Source organism: Rhineura floridana, chromosome 2 (assembly GCF_030035675.1).
Source record: "Rhineura floridana isolate rRhiFlo1 chromosome 2, rRhiFlo1.hap2, whole genome shotgun sequence".
Classification (NCBI taxonomy): domain Eukaryota; kingdom Metazoa; phylum Chordata; class Lepidosauria; order Squamata; family Rhineuridae; genus Rhineura; species Rhineura floridana.
Window position 1 is genome coordinate 239819356 of NC_084481.1, and position 21707 is coordinate 239841062.

Genomic DNA, 21707 nt, shown 5'->3' on the forward strand with positions numbered 1-21707 from the left:
CTTACACCCTTTCCGAAGGGGAACCAATTGGTTTCTCCATATTCTGTCCTTACAGTAGCCTCTTGTCCAGAGTATAGGTTGCGCATCAGGACAATCAGATGCTGTGGCACCCCCATTTCTTTTAAAGCATTCCATAGTTTTTCATGATCTACACAGTCAAAGGCTTTGCTGTAATCTATAAAGCACAGGGTGATTTTCTTCTGAAATTCCTTGGTCCGTTTTATTATCCAATGTATGTTTGCGATATGATCTCTGGTGCCTCTTCCCTTTCTAAATCCAGCTTGGATGTCTGGCATTTCTCGCTCCATATATGGTAAGAGCCTTTGTTGTAGAATCTTGAGCATTACTTTACTTGCATGGGATATTAAGGCAATAGTTCAATAATTACTGCATTCCCTGGGATCCCTTTTCTTTGGAAGTGGGATATATATTGAACGCTTCCAGTCTGTGGGCCATTGTTTAGTTTTCCATATTTCTTGACAGATTTTTATCAAAATTTGGACAGATTCAGTCTCAGTAGCTTGTAGCAACTCTATTGGTATGCCATCTGTTCCTGGTGATTTGTTTCTTCCAAGTATTTTAAGAGGCGCAGCTTTTACTTCACATTCTAAAATTTCTGGTTCTTCATCATACGGTTCCTCAGTGAATGAATCTGTCATTCTGTCATCTCTTTTATAGAGTTCTTCAGTGTATTGCTTCCATCTTCCTTTTATTTCATCTCAGTCAGTCAGTGTGTTCCCCTGTTGATTATTCAACATCCCTATTCTTGGTTTAAATTTCCCTTTAATTTCTCTAATCTTTTGGAATAGGGCTCTTGTTCTACTCTTTTTGTTGTCCTCTTCTATTTCTATACAATAACTATTGTAATAGTTCTCTTTGTCCCTATGTACTAGTCGCTGTATTGTTGCATTTAGGGTTCTAACTGTGTTTCTATCTCTTTTTGCTTTTGCTTTCCTTCTCTCTTTAACCATTTTAAGACTTTCTTCAGTCATCCATTGAGGCTAGGAGTGTCTTTTACCAGCTTTGGCTGGTAACACAGCTGCAACGGTTTCTGGACTGGGACAGCCTGACCACTGTTGTCCATGCACTGGTAATCTCCAGGCTGGATTACTATAATGTGCTCCTTGTTGGGCTGCCCTTGAGGTTGGTCCAGAACTGCAGCTGGTGCAAATTTTAGTGGCACAACTGCTCACTGGGACAGAGTATTTAGGGTTCTAACTGTGTTTCTATCTCTTTTTGCTTTTGCTTTCCTTCTCTCTTTAACCATTTTAAGACTTTCTTCAGTCATCCATTGAGGCTAGGAGTGTCTTTTACCAGCTTTGGCTGGTAACACAGCTGCAACGGTTTCTGGACTGGGACAGCCTGACCACTGTTGTCCATGCACTGGTAATCTCCAGGCTGGATTACTATAATGTGCTCCTTGTTGGGCTGCCCTTGAGGTTGGTCCAGAACTGCAGCTGGTGCAAATTTTAGTGGCACAACTGCTCACTGGGACAGAGTATTTAGGGTTCTAACTGTGTTTCTATCTCTTTTTGCTTTTGCTTTCCTTCTCTCTTTAACCATTTTAAGACTTTCTTCAGTCATCCATTGAGGCTAGGAGTGTCTTTTACCAGCTTTGGCTGGTAACACAGCTGCAACGGTTTCTGGACTGGGACAGCCTGACCACTGTTGTCCATGCACTGGTAATCTCCAGGCTGGATTACTATAATGTGCTCCTTGTTGGGCTGCCCTTGAGGTTGGTCCAGAACTGCAGCTGGTGCAAATTTTAGTGGCACAACTGCTCACTGGGACAGAGTATCATCAACATGTCACCCCGCTGCTGAAAGGATTGTACTGGCTGCCCATGAGCTACTGGGCTAAGTTCTGGGTTTTTACCTCTTATATACCCAGTCGATCACTGTGCGCTGCAGGTGAGGGCCTCCAGCAGTTACCATCTTATTAGGAGGTCCGTTCTGTACAACATAGGAAGCAGTTCTTTAGTGTGGTGGCACCGACCCTGTGGAATTCCCTCCCCTAAAATATTAGGCAGGCACCATCTCTGTTATCTTTTCGGTGCCTACTGAAGACCTTCTTCTTTCAACAAGCCATTTAAGTAGAGACCTTATCCCAGTCTGCGTCTGTGTTGGAATTGCTTTTTAAGATGTTTTTAAAGCTTTTTTAAAAAAGATAAAGATGATTTTAAAGGTATTTTAAAAAAATTTAAAGATTTTTTAAAAAATATATTTTAAAGTCTGTTTTTATTATGTTTTAGAGTGTTTTTAATTTAAAAGGGATCCACAGAGGAGACAGAAGGAGGGGAAATGAGTAAGGAAAAGGTGTAGCCAACATCTGTACAGAGAAAGTGAGGAAGGCTAAAGCTCATAATGAGTTCAGCTGGCAAGAGAAAGAGCTTTTTGACCACATTTAGAGCAAGTAGAAACCCAATGAAGAGGTAGGCCCACTGAGACAGAAGATGAGGAAATGTTAGCTGGGAATGGAGAGCAAGTGGAAGTTACTTCTCATCTCCTTCTCTGCCTCAGCCTTCTCCCACAAGGGAAATGGGGCCGAACCTGGCAAAAATAAATCAAATGATGAAGGGAAGGAGTTGAAGCCTATGGCAGGTAAGGCTGTGCTAGGAAATCTCCCAGCCATTCTGTATGAATCCTAGTCTTCAGGCCCTGATGGACTGCATCCATGCTGCCATGATGACCCCAGAGTCCATCAGGGTCCATGGCACTGAGTTGGAGGCTGGAGTGTCACTGGCTGAAGAGCCAGGCTGGCCTCCTCCTGACCTTCCATGCGGAGGTGTTTGCCAAGTCCTCCTCTCCTGCCCTCTGACTGTTCACCAGCCTCCAATCTGCCCACCTCATCCTGATGACATCACTGAGGAGAGGGAGGGCAATGTCTGGACCTGTTCGACGTGGCCAGCCAAGAGACACAGGTGTGGATCCTGTCTCAGCCATGAGGCTCATTGCTTGACTTTGGAATAGATACACCTGCTGGCCTCGCCTGCCTCACAGGCCCATTTTGTGAGGCTTATTTGGGGTAACCCTGCCCCACCCCCTCCACGCATCCCTTGGATTGGGAGGAATAGAAATCTGATCAATATGAGATGCATGATCAGACAGGAGAAAATGGAAGAGTTGAGGAATTTGTTCATGTACAGCAGCCCCTGTGCACGAAACATCTAATATCCAAGGGTGTTTTTCGCAACAGAGTGATTAAAATGTAATTTATGTATGAAATTAATGAAGCAAAATCATTCATGGGAATGAATTGTTAGAACAAAGAATGTTGCAGAATTCAGGAGCTGCATTTTAAAAAATGGTTCTATTATCATTGAATTAGGGAAATCAAGGAGCACAATTTATCAGTGCTAAGATGTTCAAGGTGCTTTAAGATAATCAAGAGCAAGGGCTATGGTATGTCAGGAATTTCATCTCTGGATACAATTGCCATTACAGCCTTGCTTTACTATGGCCAAAACAGTAGCAGAAGTTGCACAATTTATTATAGAATAAAGACAGGCCCTCGTGGTTTGTATAAACTTTCACTGTGGCTTGGTGATTAATGTGCAGCCCAAGAGGTGCCATGCTGCCTTTCTGAAACGTGTTACATTTATGGAACTGGATCTTCATCAGGAGACATTTCTGCTTTTGATCCCGGTGGAGTGGGGCAAGTGTACAGCCTCTGCCCAGCCACAGCTGCAACCCAAGAAGCCAGTGAGCAATATGCCGCTCATCTTCTGGGAATCCCAGGACAAAATGCCTGTAAGTAATGATAGTTGCAAGTGCCACAGGCGGCCAAGCGGTTTGCCAGCAGTCTTGCCTCTTGAGGGTTCAAACTTCTCTGGGAAGTGAATGGTCACCTCCAGTCCACACCTCTGTCTGGAGAGGCTTGGCCCCTTAGCTTTGGACAACTAGAGCAACTTGAAAGCGTGTGTGGACAGATCACGCTGTGCCACCACCAACCCCCGTAATTTTACTTTTTTCATAATTTTGCTAACTTTGCAGTCGAACAATAATGCATCTTATAAGCAATATCCCAAAGATGAACAGCAGTGACTAGGGTGGACCATTCCAGTACCTGTCTCCATAACCTGCCCCCCTATACACGCACATACACATCCACCAATATCTGCCACAAGGAGGCCCTATTCAGAATTTCCAGACTTCAAAAAGTAATATACATTGAAATGGAAACGGACTGCCTTAAAGTCGATCCCGACTTATGGTTACCCTACGTGTAGGGTGTTCATGGTAAGCGGTATTCAGAGGGGGTATTCAGAGGCTAGTCCTCCACAGCTGGCCAGGGCCTGCTCAACTTGCCACAGCTGCACAAGCCAGCCCCTTCCTTGTCTGCAACTGCCAGCTGGGGGGCAACTGGGCTCCTTGGGATTATGCAGCTTGCCCACAGCTGCACAGGTGGCAGGGCATGTAACCGCTGAGCCACTCACTGTGGGATGATCTTTAGCTGGCCCTTGACACCCAGGAGACACAAGCGGGGATTTGAACTCACAGACTCTGGACTCTCAGCCAGGCTCTCCTCCCCACTATGCTATACCAGCCAGGCAAAAACACATGGAATATTTGTCCTTCAGGGATGGGAGACATATCCGCGGCCCCAGCAAAAGAAAACTTACGGGGGCTCATAGTTGCAGACGACCAAATGCAAGTCAGTGTCATTCAGAATTTCCAGGGTTTCACAGAACACCGTCCCGCAGCCAACATGCTCACTGTTTGCCCAGACCACCTACAGCAGTAAGAAAGAGCCAGTACTGTTTGTTATTCCAGACAGAAAAAGAGCCGACAGATGATAGCGCCCTAGCCTTTAACTCTCACATTGACACCATTTGTCCATTCAAATATTACAGACAATCCAGATCATCTTTTTTTTCTTCTCAATGCATTGCTTTCCTGGTTTCTCCTACATGTTGAGCCTTGCTGTGCATGTTTTTAAATTTTCTCATTAGTAGTGATTTTTATGAGCTTCCATTGCTGCAATGATAGTGCAGTTCAGGTGGTACTTAACATAACACAATCATCACTGGGAGGTGACATTGGTTGGTGATAACGTTTAGTCCTGCCTCTTTCCAGTAGGTGGGTGATGAGAGATTGCAACCCCATCTCTCTCTCTCTACATCCCCTGCCAACCATTTTTCTATTCTACAATTAATCGCTTAAGATAAATGACATATGTGCTCCCCAGTTCATCTATCTATCTATTTATCTGGTGTGCTGTCCTGCTCTAGCCCTAGTGCACCCACACTGTTTTAGAGGTGGAGGTCATAGAAGCAAATCTCATCTCCTTCTACTGAGCAACAGTATCAATGGGAACATGAGCTTTTCCAGGGAAAGGGGTAGGCAAATGAGGTTTCCAGCAGCTACAGATGGCAGGATCAATGGGAAGTTGGTCAGGGAAAGGGGCTGATGTCTCCCCACTAGCCTTGGTGCGCAGGAGCCATAACTAAGGGAAAGGGATGCTTTCCTTGTTAAAAGTTTCAATATGTACTATGCACATAGTATCGGTGTGTACATCCATGCTCTTTTAAAAAGAAAAAGAACACCTAATCCTTGGAACAGCAATGGTGGCAACAGCTGCTCTTTATTTATTTATTTATATTTAAAAACAATTTAAAACACAATCCTTTATGGGAAAGAATACCCATTGCATGAGGATTGGATATTATTTATTTGTTTTATTTATTTATTATTTGAGTTATATCCCACTTTCCTCCCAGCATGAGCCCATTGGATATTATGGAACTATGGCTACAACGGCCGGACTAGGAGGTCCTGAGTTTGGGGGGGGGCAGGGGGGAGCAGAAAACCTACATTTGAGTTGTATTGTGTCTTGCGGTTTTTATCGTATTGTTCCATTTATTGCATTGAGTATTGCTTGCTCTGCTTTTGCACTGTTATCTTTATTCTGCATATGTTTTTCAGATTTTTTTTTTTGTAAGTCGCTTTGAGTTTCATTTTGGAAAAAAGCAACTAATAAATATCATTAATAAATAATAATAAATAATAAAACTAGCTGTAGTATATATTGCATTAGAAAAAACAATCTGGATTTTTCTGTTGCTTAGAAATACCCATAGGGGCTTCCCAAGAGCAGTGCTCTAGTTAGGTTATTTTAGACTCTACTCTTTTGGCTGTGGATTAAAACTGAAGCCAAGAAGCCCTTCAGCTTCTAACCAAGGTTTATAAGGTACTTAAACAATGGAGCCCCATCACAAAGGAGTCTGTTTTAGTAATGGCATGGGGGTGTACATAAGAAGAGCCCGCTGGATCAGGCCAGTGGCCCATCTAGTCCAGCATCCGGTTTTCTTAGTGGCTAACCAGATGCCTTTGGCAAGCCCCAAAGCAGGTCCTGCGCGCAAGAGCACTCTACCCACTTGTGATTCCCAGCACCTGGCATTCAGAGGCATACTGCTTCCGACAGTGGAGGCAGAACATAGCTATCATAGCTAGTACCATTTCCCAGGCTTTGCCCTAAGCTCCCCGCAAAGTGACACAATCAGTTACCTGTGTATAGTGACCACACAACTGCCCCTCTTCACAGGTTGATGTGGTCATATTGTAATACTGGTACTCACTGTACCAGTTTTCCACTGCTGTCTTCACATCCAGATTGCCAGACATGGCAAAGAAGTTCTCACCTTGCTGGCCCCGCTCCTTGTGGTGTTCCCAAATGCATTTTGTTGCATAGTATTTGGCAAAGGCTTCCAGTTCTGAATCCCAGCTCTGAAATTAAGACAAACCAAGGTAGCATCATCACATAGAAAGACACTTTGTAAGGCCAGCTGCAGAAGTGAGTACTCCCCCACTGGAAATTGGTCAGCATCTCTGGCTTGCTTACAGGCCTGGTGCTTTGCCCAACATGAGCGAGACGTCATCACAAGGAAAAATGGGAGTCAGGAATCTAGACAGCTTTTCCAGTGTCAGCTGTAAATAAGTTTTATTTATTTTTATTTATTATTACATTTGTATCCCATCTTTCCTCCAAGGAGCTCAAGGCGGTGTACGTGCTTCTCCCACCTCTCCATTTTATCCTCACAATAACCCTGTGAGGTAGGTTAGGCTGAGAGACTGTGACTGGCCCAAAGTCACCCAGCATTTGCATTTGTACCTAAGATAGTACCTGTCCTAATTAGCTAGCATACCCACTGCCACCTCATCCTAATTTGTTCAGAGACCCCTGAAAAGCTCAAGCCATTTGTAAGGCACAGTCTTAAAAGTTTCTGACTACTGGAGAACATTTAACCCCCTTAGCTGCCTTTGCAACTACCAGCCAAAGACAAATCTGTCTGCAGTATCCATGGATAGTGAAAATATTGCAGCATCACTCTCCCTGTTTTACTGCTTGAAACATTTTAGGCACAGGGAGCATAAGATGTTTGCTCAGCCTCACACACCACTGTATATTAATTTACATATATATAGGTATGTTAGCAGCTGATGAAGGCGGAAGCTGAAACATTTTGTTAATATAATAAGAACATAAGAACATAAGAAGAGCCTGCTGGATCAGGCCAGTGGCCCATCTAGTCCAGCATCCTGTTCTCACAGTGGCCAACCAGGTGCCTGGGGGAAGCCTGCAAGCAGGACCCGAGTGCAAGAACACTCTCCCCTCCTGGGGCTTCCGGCAACTGGTTTTCAGAAGCATGCTGCCTCTGACTAGGGTGGCACAGCACAGCCATCATGGCTAGTAGCCATTGATAGCCCTGTCCTCCATGAATTTGTCTAATCTTCTTTTAAAGCCGTCCAAGCTGGTGGCCATTACTGCATCTTGTGGGAGCAAATTCCATAGTTTAACTATGCGCTGAGTAAAGAAGTACTTCCTTTTGTCTGTCCTGAATCTTCCAACATTCAGCTTCTTTGAATGTCCACGAGTTCTAGTATTATGAGAGAGGGAGAAGAACTTTTCTCTATCCACTTTCTCAATGCCATGCATAATTTTATACACGTCTATCATGTCTCCTCTGACCCGCCTTTTCTCTAAACTAAAAAGCCCCAAATGCTGCAACCTTTCCTCGTAAGGGAGTCGCTCCATCCCCTTGATCATTCTGGTTGCCCTCTTCTGAACCTTTTCCAACTCTAGAATATCCTTTTTGAGATGAGGCGACCAGAACTGTACACAGTATTCCAAATGCAGCCGCACCATAGATTTATACAACGGCATTATGATATCGGCTGTTTTATTTTCAATACCTTTCCTAATTATCGCTAGCATAGAATTTGCCTTTTTCACAGCTGCCGCACACTGGGTCGACATTTTCATCGTGCTGTCCACTACAACCCCGAGGTCTCTCTCCTGGTCGGTCACCGCCAGTTCAGACCCCATGAGCGTATATGTGAAATTAAGATTTTTTGCTCCAATATGCATAATTTTACACTTGTTTATATTGAATTGCATTTGCCATTTTTCCGCCCATTCACTCAGTTTGGAGAGGTCTTTTTGGAGCTCTTCGCAATTTACTGTCGTCAGCAAACTTGGCCACTTCACTGCTCACTCCTAATTCTAGGTCATTAATGAACAAGTTGAAAAGTACAGGTCCCAATACCGATCCTTGAGGGACTCCACTTTCTACAGCCCTCCATTGGGAGAACTGTCCATTTATTCCTACTCTCTGCTTTCTGCTTCTTAACCAATTCCTTATCCACAAGAGGACCTCTCCTCTTATTCCATGACAGCTAAGCTTCCTCAGAAGCCTTTGGTGAGGTACCTTGTCAAACGCTTTTTGAAAGTCTAAGTACACTATGTCCACTGGATCACCTCTATCTATATGCTTGTTGACACTCTCAAAGAATTCTAATAGGTTACTGAGACAGGACTTTCCCTTGCAGAAGCCATGCTGGCTCTGCTTCAGCAAGGCTTGTTCTTCTATGTGCTTAGTTAATCTAGCTTTAATAATACTTTCTACCAGTTTTCCAGGGACAGAAGTTAAGCTAACTGGCCTGTAATTTCCGGGATCCCCTCTGGATCCCTTTTTGAAGATTGGCGTTACATTTGCCACTTTCCAGTCCTCAGGCACGGAGGAGGACCCAAGGGACAAGTTACATATTTTAGTTAGCAGATCAGCAATTTCACATTTGAGTTCTTTGAGAACTCTTGGGTGGATGCCATCCGGGCCCGGTGATTTGTCAGTTTTTATATTGTCCATTAAGCTTAGAACTTCCTCTCTCGTTACCACTATTTGTCTCAGTTCCTCAGAATCCCTTCCTGCAAATGTTAGTTCAGGTTCAGGGATCTGCCCTATATCTTCCACTGTGAAGACAGATGCAAAGAATTCATTTAGCTTCTCTGCAATCTCCTTATCGTTCTTTAGGACACCTGTGACTCCCTTTTCATCCAAGGGTCCAATTGTCTGCCTAGATGGTCTCCTGCTTTGAATGTATTTATAGAATTTTTTGTTGTTGGTTTTTATGTTCTTAGCAATGTGCTCCTCAAATTCTTTTTTAGCATCCCTTATTGTCTTCTTGCATTTCTTTTGCCAGAGTTTGTGTTCTTTTTTATTTTTTTCATTCGGACAAGACTTCCATTTTTTGAAGGAAGACTTTTTGCCTCTAAGAGCTTCCTTGACTTTGCTCGTTAACCATGCTGGCATCTTCTTGGCCCTGGCGGTACCTTTTCTGATCTGCGGTATGCACTCCAGTTGAGCTTCTAATATAGTGTTTTTAAACAACTTCCAAGCATTTTCGAGTGATGTGACCCTCTGGACTTTGTTTTTCAGCTTTCTTTTTACCAATCCCCTCATTTTTGTGAAGTTTCCTCTTTTGAAGTCAAATGTGACCGTGTTGGATTTTCTTGGCAATTGGCCATTTACATGTATGTTTAATTTAATAGCACTGTGGTCACTGCTCCCAATCGGTTCAACAACACTTACATCTCGCACCAGGTCCCGGTCCCCACTGAGGATTAAGTCCAGGGTTGCCGTCCCTCTGGTCGGTTCCATGACCAACTGGTCTAGGGAATAGTCATTTAGAATATCTAGAAACTTTGCTTCTTTGTCATGACTGGAACACATATGCAGCCAGTCTATGTCCGGGTAGTTGAAGTCACCCATTACTACCACATTTCCTAGTTTGGATGCTTCCTCAATTTCATATCTCATCTCAAGGTCTCCCTGAGCATTTTGATCAGGGGGACGATAGATCGTTCCCAGTATTAAGTCCCTCCTGGGGCATGGTATCACCACCCACAACGATTCTGTGGAGGAGTCCGCCTCTTTTGGGGTTTCGAGCTTGCTGGATTCAATGCCTTCTTTCACGTATAGAGCGACTCCGCCACCAATACGTCCTTCCCTGTCCTTCCGATATAGTTTATATCCAGGGATAACCGTATCCCACTGGTTTTCTCCATTCCACCAGGTCTCCGTTATGCTCACTATATCAATGCTCTCCTCTAAGACCAAGCACTCCAGTTCTCCCATCTTGGTTCGGAGGCTCCTAGCATTAGCGTACAGGCACTTGTAAGCAGTGTCTCTCTTCAAGTGTCTTTGGCACTTGTGGTTAGGCCTGTGGTAATTTTGCTCTTCTGAATTTATATCCTGTGCCCCTGCTCTCACAATGCCTACTTCTAGGCCTACCCCTTTTAACATTTCATCATTTATTTGGTTTTTATCCCAGGGGGGAGGTTTATTCCGAACCGGACCTTTCTCAGCTCCTGTCGGGTTTCCCCCCTCAGTCAGTTTAAAAGCTGCTCTGCCACCTTTTTAATTTTAAGTGCCAGCAGTCTGGTTCCATTCTGGTTCAAGTGGAGCCCGTCCCTTTTGTACAGGCCCGGCTTGTCCCAAAATGTTCCCCAGCGCCTAACAAATCCAAACCCTTCCACCCGACACCATCGTCTCATCCACGCATTGAGACTGCGAAGCTGGGCCTGTCTGGCTGGTCCTGCGCGTGGAACCGGTAGCATTTCAGAGAAAGCCACCTTGGAGGTCCTGGCTTTCAGCATCCTACCTAGCAACCTAAATTTTGCTTCCAGGACCTCACGGCTGCATTTCCCCATGTCGTTGGTGCCAACGTGCACCACAACCACTGACTCCTTCCCAGCACTGTCTACCAAACTATCTAAACTATCTAAATTGTGATTAACCAAAAGCCTCTGTTTGGTTAATCACAATTACGTTTATATATATAGATATATAGATATATATTTAGGTGATTAACGGAATCGTTATAGGGATCCAGAGCAAGCTTGAGTGAAGTTCTGTTTGTTGCTTTCAAAACTGTCTTATCTATATATATATGCAAATGTAAAGTAGCAAAACACTGAGGTTTAGTTGGGTCTTTTAGATACAGCAAAACATTTAAGCCAGGGTGCTGTAAAAACTGGTAGACAAGTATTATGAAGAGTGAAGCAGTTAAATTCTGGGCCAACCACTTCAGACTGCCAGTTGGAGATTCCATTTTTTTAAAGGCTCCAACTTTTGGTATGGAATAAACTAGCGCTAGTACATCTGCAAAAAAAGGATTAGCGTTGTCCTTGTCCTGATAAGCTAGCTTACTATAAAAATATTTTTTATCTACTTATTATATATTTAAAGCATTTATATCCCATTACTCAGCCACAAATGCTCCCAGAGTGGGTGACATGTCAACAAAAATGAAGCAGCTCCTGCCCTCACGGCACAAGAAGAACATGACACAAAAGGGAAAAGGGGAATCAAGAGGAAAACAAACTAAGGCACACAATTCTAACATTACAATGGCCTTATGATAGCCAGCTGGGATGGAAATGGGCTTCTCAGTGTTCAAAAAGCAGGCCTTCTCAGACCCCAAAGAAATAGCCTGGTATCCCAGCCTTCCTGAAAGTGGCTGTAATGCAGCTGGAAGTTGTTGCCATTTTAGGGTGAGGCCTGGAATCTGCCAACTTCTTATTACCCCTGCCACTGGAGGTAGACGTGAGTAAATCCCATTGAACTCAATAAGCATGCAAATGATCTAACATGCCCTCTCCTTCTCCTCCTCCCTTCCAGGGAGGCGCTGTGGGTTGGTGGTTCCCAAGTTCGGATAATTGGTCAGTTGCCTGCTTTGGATGGGGTTGTACTCCCTTTGAAAGAGCAGGTTCATAGTCAGATCCATCTTTGTCGCTAGAGGTCCAGGTGACCTCAGTGGCTAGGAGTGCCTTTTACCAGCTTCGGCTGGTAAGACAGCTACAGCTGTTTCTGGATTGGGATAGTATGACCACTGTTGTCCATGCACTGGTAACCTCCAGGCTGTCTTATTGTAATGCTGTCTATGTGGGGCTGCCCTTTAGGTTGGTCGAGAAGCTACAGCTAGTGCAAAATGTGGCAGGGCTACCAGTCACTGGGGCAGGGTATTGCCAACATGTCACCCTGCTGATGAAAGAATTGCACTGGCTGCCCATTACCTACTGGGCTAAGTTCAAGGTTCTGATTTTGGTGTACAAAGCCCTATACAGCTTGGGACCAGGATACTTGAAAGATCGGCTTACCGTTTATATACCCAGTCAACCACTATGCCCTGCAGGTGAGGACCTCCAGCAGATAACATCTGTTCTGCACAACATAGGAAGCAGAGCTTTAATGTTGTGGCACCTACCCTTTGGAATTCCCTCCCCTTAAATATCAGACATGTGCAATCTCTGTTATCTTTTCAGTGCTTACTGAAGACCTCCCTCTTTCAACAAGCCTTTTAAGTAGAGACCTTATCCCAGTCTGCATCTGTATTGGAATTGCTTTTTAAGATGTTTTTAAACCTTTTTTTAAAATGATGTTTTTAAAGATGGTGTGTTTTAACATGTTTTTTTTAAAGTTGCTTTGTTTCAATATTTTAGTGTTTTTGTTTGCCGCTCTGGGTTCCTACTGGGAGGAATGGTGGGATATAAATTTAATAAATAAGTAATAGTTAAGGGTGCTGATAATTTGTAGCTCTGTGAGGGGAAAACCACAGTTCCCAGGTTTCTTTGAGGAAAAATATGTGCTTCAAATGTGCATTGGATGTGTTTTAAATGTATGGTGTGGATCTGCCCTGTGGAACACAATATATATACCAGGAGTGGGGAGCTTCAGTCCTGGACTCTCCAGGCTTTTCAAAGTGGCCCTCACTAGCTATAGCTGTTGTGCCCCAGACACAGGGAGAGTTAGACCAGGGAGAGGAGTCAGGTGGGGACGAGGTTCCTGGGGGCATTGGAGAAAGGGAGGTCTGCAGACTCTCATGGCCGGCACCCCCATTGAGGCAGTTCCAGCCCTGCCTGTGAGTCCCCCACCTGAACATTTGGGAAGCGACCCTTCGCTCACGCCAACCCTGGCCATGCAGGCATCCCGCCTAGCTCTTCAAATGCTTCCCCGCCAATCAGCATCCCACTTTCAGAGCCCGCGTTGTTACCTAGCAAAGCTCCGCTGCCGGATGGGCCATGTGAAGCTCATCCCCCTCGCCCTGTGCGAGGAGGCACAAGAAGAGAGACTTTCAGAGGGTGGAACTCCATTGGAGCCATTGCTTACGCGCGAAGACCTCCCCTTCCTAAGCAGGTGTCTCCCAAGACTCTAGTGCTGAGTCAACTCTCCTCACATGCTGCAGAGACTGCTTAGGTAGAACGGCTAGGGAAAATAGTGAGTCAGGGTAGACAGGTCTATGAAGCGCACCACTTTGGATGTGACCATTACATTAATAAAACAAGAAACAGATCACACCTTGTCTCAGTCTGGTTCCTTCATCTCTGGGTCAGACAGCAGCCCTCACCGGCCCTCCCCAAGTGCTTTTGACTGGCTAGAAGGGGCCTTGGACTGAGATCATTTGTCCTTGATGCTTAGATGGAGGATGGAGAGAGGTGTGTGTATAGAAACCTCTGACTTTTGCAGAAGTAAGAGTCACATTCATTTTTCTGCTTGCTTCTGCATCTGGCCCTGCACACTCCTAGCATGTGGCCCCTAGAAAGTTGTTCATGAGGGAACGTGGCCATTGGGCTGAAAAAGGTTCCCCACCTCTGGCATATACTGATGGTATATACTGTAAGTATCATCATTCTGAGGACCTTCTTCACGTGCCCCCTTTGAGGGAGCTGTGGAGGGTGGCAACATGAGAATCAGCCTTTTCACTGGTGGCTCCCTAACTTTGGAAGGCCCTCCCCACCCATAGAGATATGCCTGGTGCCATTGTGACCAACTTTTAGGTGCCAGACAGAGGTGTTCCTGTCCACCCACACCTTAATCGTAGTTATAGGGTATGATTATATCCAAGCCTATATTTGGTGTTCAACTTTAGTAGGGTGGGGTAGGGTGCGCCCGTTCCTTGAGCCGTCTGATCTGGCCACAGTGACACATGCCTTAGTTACATCCCGTTTACATGACTGTAACGCGCTCTACATGGAGCTGCCTCTGAAGACTGTTCGGAAACTTCAGTTGGTGCAACGTGCTGCAGCCAGAATGTTAACTGGGGCTGGTTACAGGGACCATATGACTCCCCTGTTACAAAAGCTCCACTGGTTGCCACTCTGTTTCTGGACACAATTCAAAGTGCTGGTATGACCTATAAAGCCCTATATGGCTTAGGTCCAGGCTCTGTCAGGCCGTATCTCCCTATATGAGCCTGCCCGGGCCCTGAGATCGTCAGGAGAGGCCCTTCTCTCAATACCTACATCCTCACAAGCATGACTAGTGGGGACGTGAGATGGGTCCTTTTCGGTGGCTGCCCCGAGGCTTTGGAACTTCCTTCCTAGGGAAGCAAGAATGGCTCCCTCCTTGCCATCCTTCCGTCAGCAAGCAAAGACTTTTTTATTTCAACAACCCTTTGGAACTGAAAGCTGTTAAGGACAGGACTTGAAGGGTGCTGCATTGCTATTGTCTAATTGTATTATTTTAAACTGAGTTTGAATTATTTTAACTGTATGTATGAATGGTTTTAATACTGTGAATTGTTTAATTCGATTTTAATTTAGACTTTTGTATGTTTTTAATTATATGTGTGCTTTTATCTGGAAGCCGCTGTGAGCTCCAGTTTTGGAAAAGGGCGGGGTAAAAATAATGATAATAAATAAATGAATAAATAAATTTGTCCTTTTTACCTTACTGCACGAGTAGCGCTTATAGTCAATTAATGTTATCTTGGGTGTTGAGATCATCACAGGGGGCCCTTTGGTAGTTCTGCCACCCTCGGAAGTTCGGGAGGAGATGGCCCAGGAGAGGGCCTTCTCTGTGGCAGCCCCTAATCCGTGGAACTTCCTCCCCACCAAGGTGCGTCTGGCAACTTCATTGTACAACTTTCAGTGAATGCTGAAGACGCACCTCTTTACCCTGGCCTTTGACACCTGAGATGTATATTTTTAGGACCCAACCTATTTTCTGTGATGTTGTTTAGGTTTTTTAAACTGTTTTTAATTGTGTTTCCAATTGTTGTAACCCGCCCTGGGACCTTTGGGTGAAGGGAGGGTGGTGGTGGTGGTGGTAGCAGTAATAATATTTTTGATGCACGTTAAAATTTGTATTGTGTGATTTTATCACTGTAAGTCATTTTGAGACATTTTTATAGTAAGCAACAAATAAATGTAACTTTTACTATTACTATATAAATACAATAATTTCAATTTTCAATCCCTTTCCTAATGATCCCTAACATGAAAAAGGTAAATTCCAGAGCTGCTCACCTGGCTTCCCAACATTGCCAAGAGGTGGTGGGGCAAGGCAGCAGAGAGCTCAGTGCAGGTACAGCGGTGGAATCAATCTGCCGCTCCACCTGCTGCACCCACACCACACCTCACCAAGTTCCCCACCGCTTTACCCTTCCCCCTCTTGATAACTGGCAGCTCCACACAGTGGTGGGAAGCCACATGAACAATCCCGTGCTCTGCTGCCGGCTGTACTGATGAATTCCATGTTAGGGATCATTAGAAAACAAAACTTCCAAAATAATAATCACGCTTGGAATATTGTGCTCAGTTCAGGTTGCTACACCTCAAAAAAAGGACATGGTAGAGCTGGAAAATGTGCAGATAAGGGCAACCAAAATGATCCAGGGACTGGAGCAGCTCCCCTATAAGGAAAGTCCAACATTTGGGGCTATTTAGTTTAGAAAAAGATGAGTAATGGGGGACATGACAGAGACGTAGAAACAGTGGAGACTGGTGGCTCTGATGTCAGTGGGGCAGTGAATCCACTCCGGGTTTTAGTCTGAACTTTCAAGGAACTGTCCAAGGTGAAGTACCTTAATCAGCTCCTTGAAAGTTTGGACTACACCCTGGAGCAGATTTACTGCCTCACTGACATCAGAGCCACCAGTCTCCACTGTGTATAAAAGTATGCATGGGGCGGAGAAAGTGGACAGAGATTTTTTTCCCCTCCCTGTCTCATAATACTAGGGTCATCCATTGAGGCTGAAGGGAGGAAGAATGGAGGAAGGAAGTACTACTTCATACAGCAAATAGTTGAACTATGTAATTCACTCCCACAGATGTGTGGTAGTGATGTCAGCCACCAATTTACACAGCTTCAAAAGAGGATTAGACAAATTAATAGACAATAAAGCTGTCAGTGGCTACCAGACACAATGGCTATATAGGATCAGAGACGCCGTGTCAGCTGCTTGGGAACAAAAGCAAGAGAGGGCCATTGCCTTCGGGCCCTGCATCTGGTTGGCCATTGTGAGTAACAAGGTGCTGGTCTAGATAAACCTTTGGTTTGATCCAGCAGGAGGACTCCTCTTCTGCTATTCCATGTGGGGAAACCCCATAGTCATACAAATCTATTGAAAGCTGGTCTAGCTGTAGGATGGGATTCCCACCCCCTCTGTCTGTATTGTTTGTAGCCCTCGTCATGTGAATCCTGCCTGTCATATAGGAAAGAAGAGAGGGAAACTTCCTGTGTTGAGTTCTACAAAATGATACGGCTAGAACAGGGTGGGCAATTCATCCCAGGACTGCTGATTCTGTGTCAAGGACAGCTTCATGCTTGGAAATGGAGTAGAACCAGGACCTTTCTTGTGCTTCTGTCAAAGCAAATGTTTCTCCTCCTGCTGGCTAAATAGATGACACCACTCCTTGTTGCAAATGGCTGTTAGCGTGTGGGCCTCAGAACCTGTTAGTCAGGGTCTGTGCCTTGTCTGTTTTGGATAGGAGTGCAGAGACAATGCGATTAGTACAGCAAGATTCTCTGTCCACTCTCTCCATACCTAAAACTCTTCTCTCTTCCTGCTTAGCAACTGCTGCTAAAGTAGCCTGTGGAGCTCAGCTGGATAAGAAGGGACTGTCTGTCGCTGCACCGGAGGGATCTGTTGGCAAGCAGCTGTTGATCTCTATTAAGTAACAACCTTTCCAGATGTTTGCATTGGCTTTAGCCAAGCACAGCTGTTAAACTGGGCATAAGTTTATCTTCACAGCAGGGAGGAGTTCTTCATATTTATTTACTATCTGCTCCTCTTAGAAGGGCTGTAAGGGAGAGAGGACTTTATACCCAGCTCTGCTGCTGGCCTCAGAACCATCCAACATGTTACACCAAATGAGGTGGTGGGCTGCAACAGTTCTGGATTGCAGCCAGCGGTGTGCTGGAGACGGCTCGCACCGGCTCGCGAGAGCCGATTGTTAAATTTTCAGAAATTTTGCGAGCTGGTTGTTAAACATTTACCAGCACACCACTGACTGCAGCCCTCTCCCCAATGTGCTAGGAAGCATTTTTAAATGCCCCTCCCCATAAAATTCTCACAGAGGATTTCAGAACCAACTCACATGTAAGGAAGAATAGCAGAACAATCAGCTCTGTGTGTGTGTATGATGGCATCAAATGAGTCCCTGTAGGACCAGGCCCCTTTGCTGATAACAAGGTGTTAGCTGGGCCTTGTAATTATCTTCAGCTGAGGCTGTAAAACTGCCAACTCACATCCCTTAGCAAAGCCACATGTTAACCTTTCAGGGTCCCAGGCTATCAAAAGAGTACCAAAAAGGAAGACCTCACAATTTCTTGCTCTGCAGCCATTTTAGTTGCAGGCCAGGGGCAAGCTGGCATGACAACAACAACAAAAACTTGTCTACCGCCACCATCTGCCTTCTGCTGCTTACAAATGTAGCAGCTTCAGGTGGGTGGGAGCAATTTAAGTCAGCAAAGCCACACATAGAGAGAACATAAGAACCGAGCCGTTGGATGAGGCCAGTGGCCCATCTAGTCCAGCATCCTATTTTCACAGTGGCCAACCAGATACCCATAGGAAGCCCACAAGCAGGATCCGAGTTCAACAGCCCTCTCCCCTCCTGCTATTTCCAGCAACTCTATTCAAAAGCATACTGCCTCTGGCCATGGAGGCAGAACATAGCCACCATGACTAGTAGCCATAAGTAGTCTTATCCTCCATGTATTTGTCTAATCCTCTTTTAAAGCCATCCAAGTTGGTGGCCATCACTGCCTCCTGTTTAATTATGCTCTGTGTGTAGCAATACTTTCTTTTTTCTGTCTTAAACAGGAGTGTAGTTGTCCAGGGTCTCAGGGAGTCTTAGACCCCTTACTTTTGGGGGAGCAGGGTCCCAGTGTCTCCAGCATCCTACGAGCCAATCAACATGAAAAGGGAATGTGTTAGCCAGTGAGAAGAGTCTTCTAACATGCTTTCTTGCTCTTTACTGCTGATTGGAGCCAATCAGAGTGAAAGGAGGTAAGTCTGCCACTGAGAACACTCTCAGCAAAATGTTGACAGATAACAAGGAAAAGGCAGAGCTGCTCAACGCCTATTTTGCCTCTGTTTTCTCCCAAAAAGGGAACAGTGTGCAACCTTGCATCGGTAGCAATCTCAGTAAGGGGTCGGGATTGCAGTTCAAGATTGATAAGGAGATAGTCAGGAAATACCTAGTTAACCTAAATGAGTTCAAATCTCCAGGGCCTGATGAACTGCATCCCAGAGTATTGAAGGAATTTGCTGATGTACTCTCGGAACCTCTTGCCATCATCTTTGAGAAATCCTGGAGAACGGGAGAGGTGCCGGAGGACTGGAGACGGGCAAACGTCATCCCGCTCTTTAAAAAGGGTAAAAAAAGAAGATCCGGGGAATTACAGGCCGGTCAGTCTGACTTCAATACCGGGAAAGATATTAGAACGGATAATAAAAGAGTCCATTGGCAACTATCTAGATGACAATGCTGTGATTAGTAGGAGCCAGCATGGGTTTGTCAAGAAAAAATCCTGTCAAACTAATCTCATCTCTTTTTTTGATGGGGTCACTAGCTTAGTAGATGGTGGAAATGCTGTAGATGTCATCTATCTAGATTTCAGCAAAGCGTTTGACAAAGTCCCCCACGACCTTTCGATTAGCAAACTGGTCAAATGCGGACTACATGGAAATACTGTCAGGTGGATTCACAACTGGTTGGAAAACCGTACTCAAAGAGTGGTCGTCGGTGGCTCTGCTTCGGACTGGAAGGAGGTTTCGAGTGGAGTGCCACAGGGTTCTGTCCTGGGGCCGATACTCTTCAACATTTTTATCAATGACTTAGATGACGGGGTGGAGGGAAGCCTTATGAAGTTTGCGAATGATACGAAACTGGGAGGGATAGCTAACACAATGGAAGACAGGAATAAAATCCAAAGGGACCTGGATAGATTAGAAAATTGGGCTGAAATTAATAAAATGAAATTCAATAAAGACAAATGCAAGATTCTGCATTTAGGCCACAAAAACAAAATGCACGGGTACAGGATGGGAAATACCCAGCTTAGCACTAGTGCGTGTGAGAAGGACCTTGGAATTGTGGTGGATCGCAAGTTGAACATGACCCAGCAGTGTGATGCTGCGGCAAAAAAGGCAAACGCAGTTTTGGCTGCATAAACAGAGCTATAGTTTCCAGGTCGAGGGAAGTAATAGTCCCACTATATTCTGCATTAGTCAGGCCTCATCTGGAATACTGCGTTCAGTTCTGGGCGCCTCATTTTAAGAAAGATATAGACAAGTTGGAGCGGGTTCAGAGGAGGGCGACGAGGATGATAGCCGGTATGGAGAACAAGTCTTATGAGGAAAGGTTGAAGGAACTTGGCATGTTCAGTCTGGTGAAGAGGCGGCTGAGGGGTGACATGATTGCACTCTTTAAGTACCTGAAGGACTGTCACATAGAGGAGGGTACAGATTTGTTCTCTGCTGCCCCAGAGGGTAGGACTAGGGCTAATGGTTTTAAGTTGCAGGAGCGTAGATTCTGATTGGACATTAGAAGGAACTTCTTGACAGTAAGGGCAGTTCGGCAATGGAAACGACTGCCTAGGGAGGTGGTGGGATCCCCTTCGCTGGATGTCATCAAGCAGAGGCTGGACAGCTATCTGCAGGAGATGCTCTAGCTGTGGATTTCCTGCTGTGAGCAGGGGATTGGACTCGATGGCCTACAAGGCCCCTTCCAACTCTATGATTCTATGATTCTCAGTAATTAACACTGTTCTCTTTCTTGCTTATTGGCTCCTAGGCACTTCTGTTGTTGTGGGAGAAGGTGTTGTCATTCTCAACCCAGCAGCAAAAAAGGGGGGAGGAGCATGGTTGTGACTAACATGAAGAGACCCCACACCTCTGAATATGCCACTACACTACTGGTCCTGAATCTTCCAACGTTCAACTTCTTTGGATGTCCACTAGTTCTAGTTTTATGAGAGAGCAGAAAAACTTCTCCTTCTCTATGCCATGCATAATTGTATACACGTCTATCATGTCACCTCTTACTGACCTTTTCTTTGAACTAAAAAGCCCCCAATGCTGCAACCTTTCCTCATAGGAGAGTCCCTCCATCCCCTTGATCGTTTTGGTTGCCCTTATCTGACCCCTTTCCAACTCAATAATATCCTTTTTGATGTAAGGCGACCAGAACCGTACACAGCATTCCAAACGCCGTCTCGCCACGGAGACAGAAAGGCTTGGCAGATCCTTCCCCAGTGCTGCGACCCTCATCTAAATCCCAACCCCGGCTCAAACAGCTGCTTTGAACCAGAGACAAAGCGATGGATCACTCCGGTCCCGTCTCGTTTGGCCCTCAGAAGAAAGCTGGAACCCAGACGCTTCACCGAAACCTGGCGGCTCGACTGACTGTCTCTGCACATGCCCAGAGGCACAGGTTCAAAGAGGCATGCGTTTCCGAGCCGAGGGTCCTGCCGTTTGAAAGGGGCCCTGCCGCGAAGGGGCCCTGCCCCGGTCTCCCCACGGTACAGGTCTCTTCCCTCCCCCCAGCCTTCCCCATCCTTTCTCTCCTGATGTCGCCTCCGCTCCTGCCTCCGCGCAAAGGGCAAACCAGCCGGAAAGCAGCCTCTGCCGAGTGGCAGAGCCACAGAGGCCGCTCGCCCCAAGCCTGCAGGCGGCCGCCGGGAGACGCGCTCCTAAGGCTGGGATGAGGCGCCTCTGGCGTTCCGCTGCCCGTCTGCTCCGGCAGGCCCCGCAGGAGGCGACGCTGATGTCAGGAGCTGCCGGAGGGGGTTGGCGGCGGCAGGAGCGACTGCGAGGGAGGGCGCGTGAGAAGAGCGTTTCCCAGGCGTTTAATTTTTTCCCCAGGCTTAGGGGCGCCTTCCTGCCATGCTTACCATGTTACGCCAGCCCTGCAAAGAGGGGACGTAGCAGCTGAGCGAAGCATCGCCGGCATTACGTGTTAGAGGAAACTACTGAGACCACCACAGCTCTGTCATAAAACCCGCCCCTGCAGGGCCTCCGTGAGGTACTGTCGGCCCCTATGCTCTGGTTGCTATGGTGAGCGCAACCCCGCCTAATAGCCAATAGGAGCAGACACTTCTGAATAAGCGCGTCAAGGCGGAGCGGCTCCTGGAGACAGAG

At 45.9% G+C, this 21707-nt stretch overlaps 1 protein-coding gene across 4 annotated transcripts in view; it reads right to left on the reverse strand.

The window, feature by feature from the left end:
* The window catches only part of LOC133378466 (peptidase inhibitor 16-like), a 62512-nt gene extending 40963 nt beyond the window's left edge, over positions 1-21549 (reverse strand). For 2 of the 4 annotated variants that reach the window (XM_061613326.1, XM_061613327.1), the window contains exons 1-3: positions 21461-21549; positions 6507-6725; positions 4622-4731 (exon numbers count right to left, since the gene is read on the reverse strand). In XM_061613326.1, coding sequence (XP_061469310.1) covers positions 4622-4731; positions 6507-6725; positions 21461-21463 — 332 coding nt within the window. In that variant the 5' untranslated portion in view covers positions 21464-21549. Of the gene's footprint in view, positions 1-3313; positions 3748-4621; positions 4732-6506; positions 6726-21460 lie in introns of those variants that run through there. The other 2 variants (XM_061613325.1, XR_009761037.1) reach the window with 2 other exon arrangements.
* Between the last annotated feature and the right edge of the window lie 158 nt (positions 21550-21707).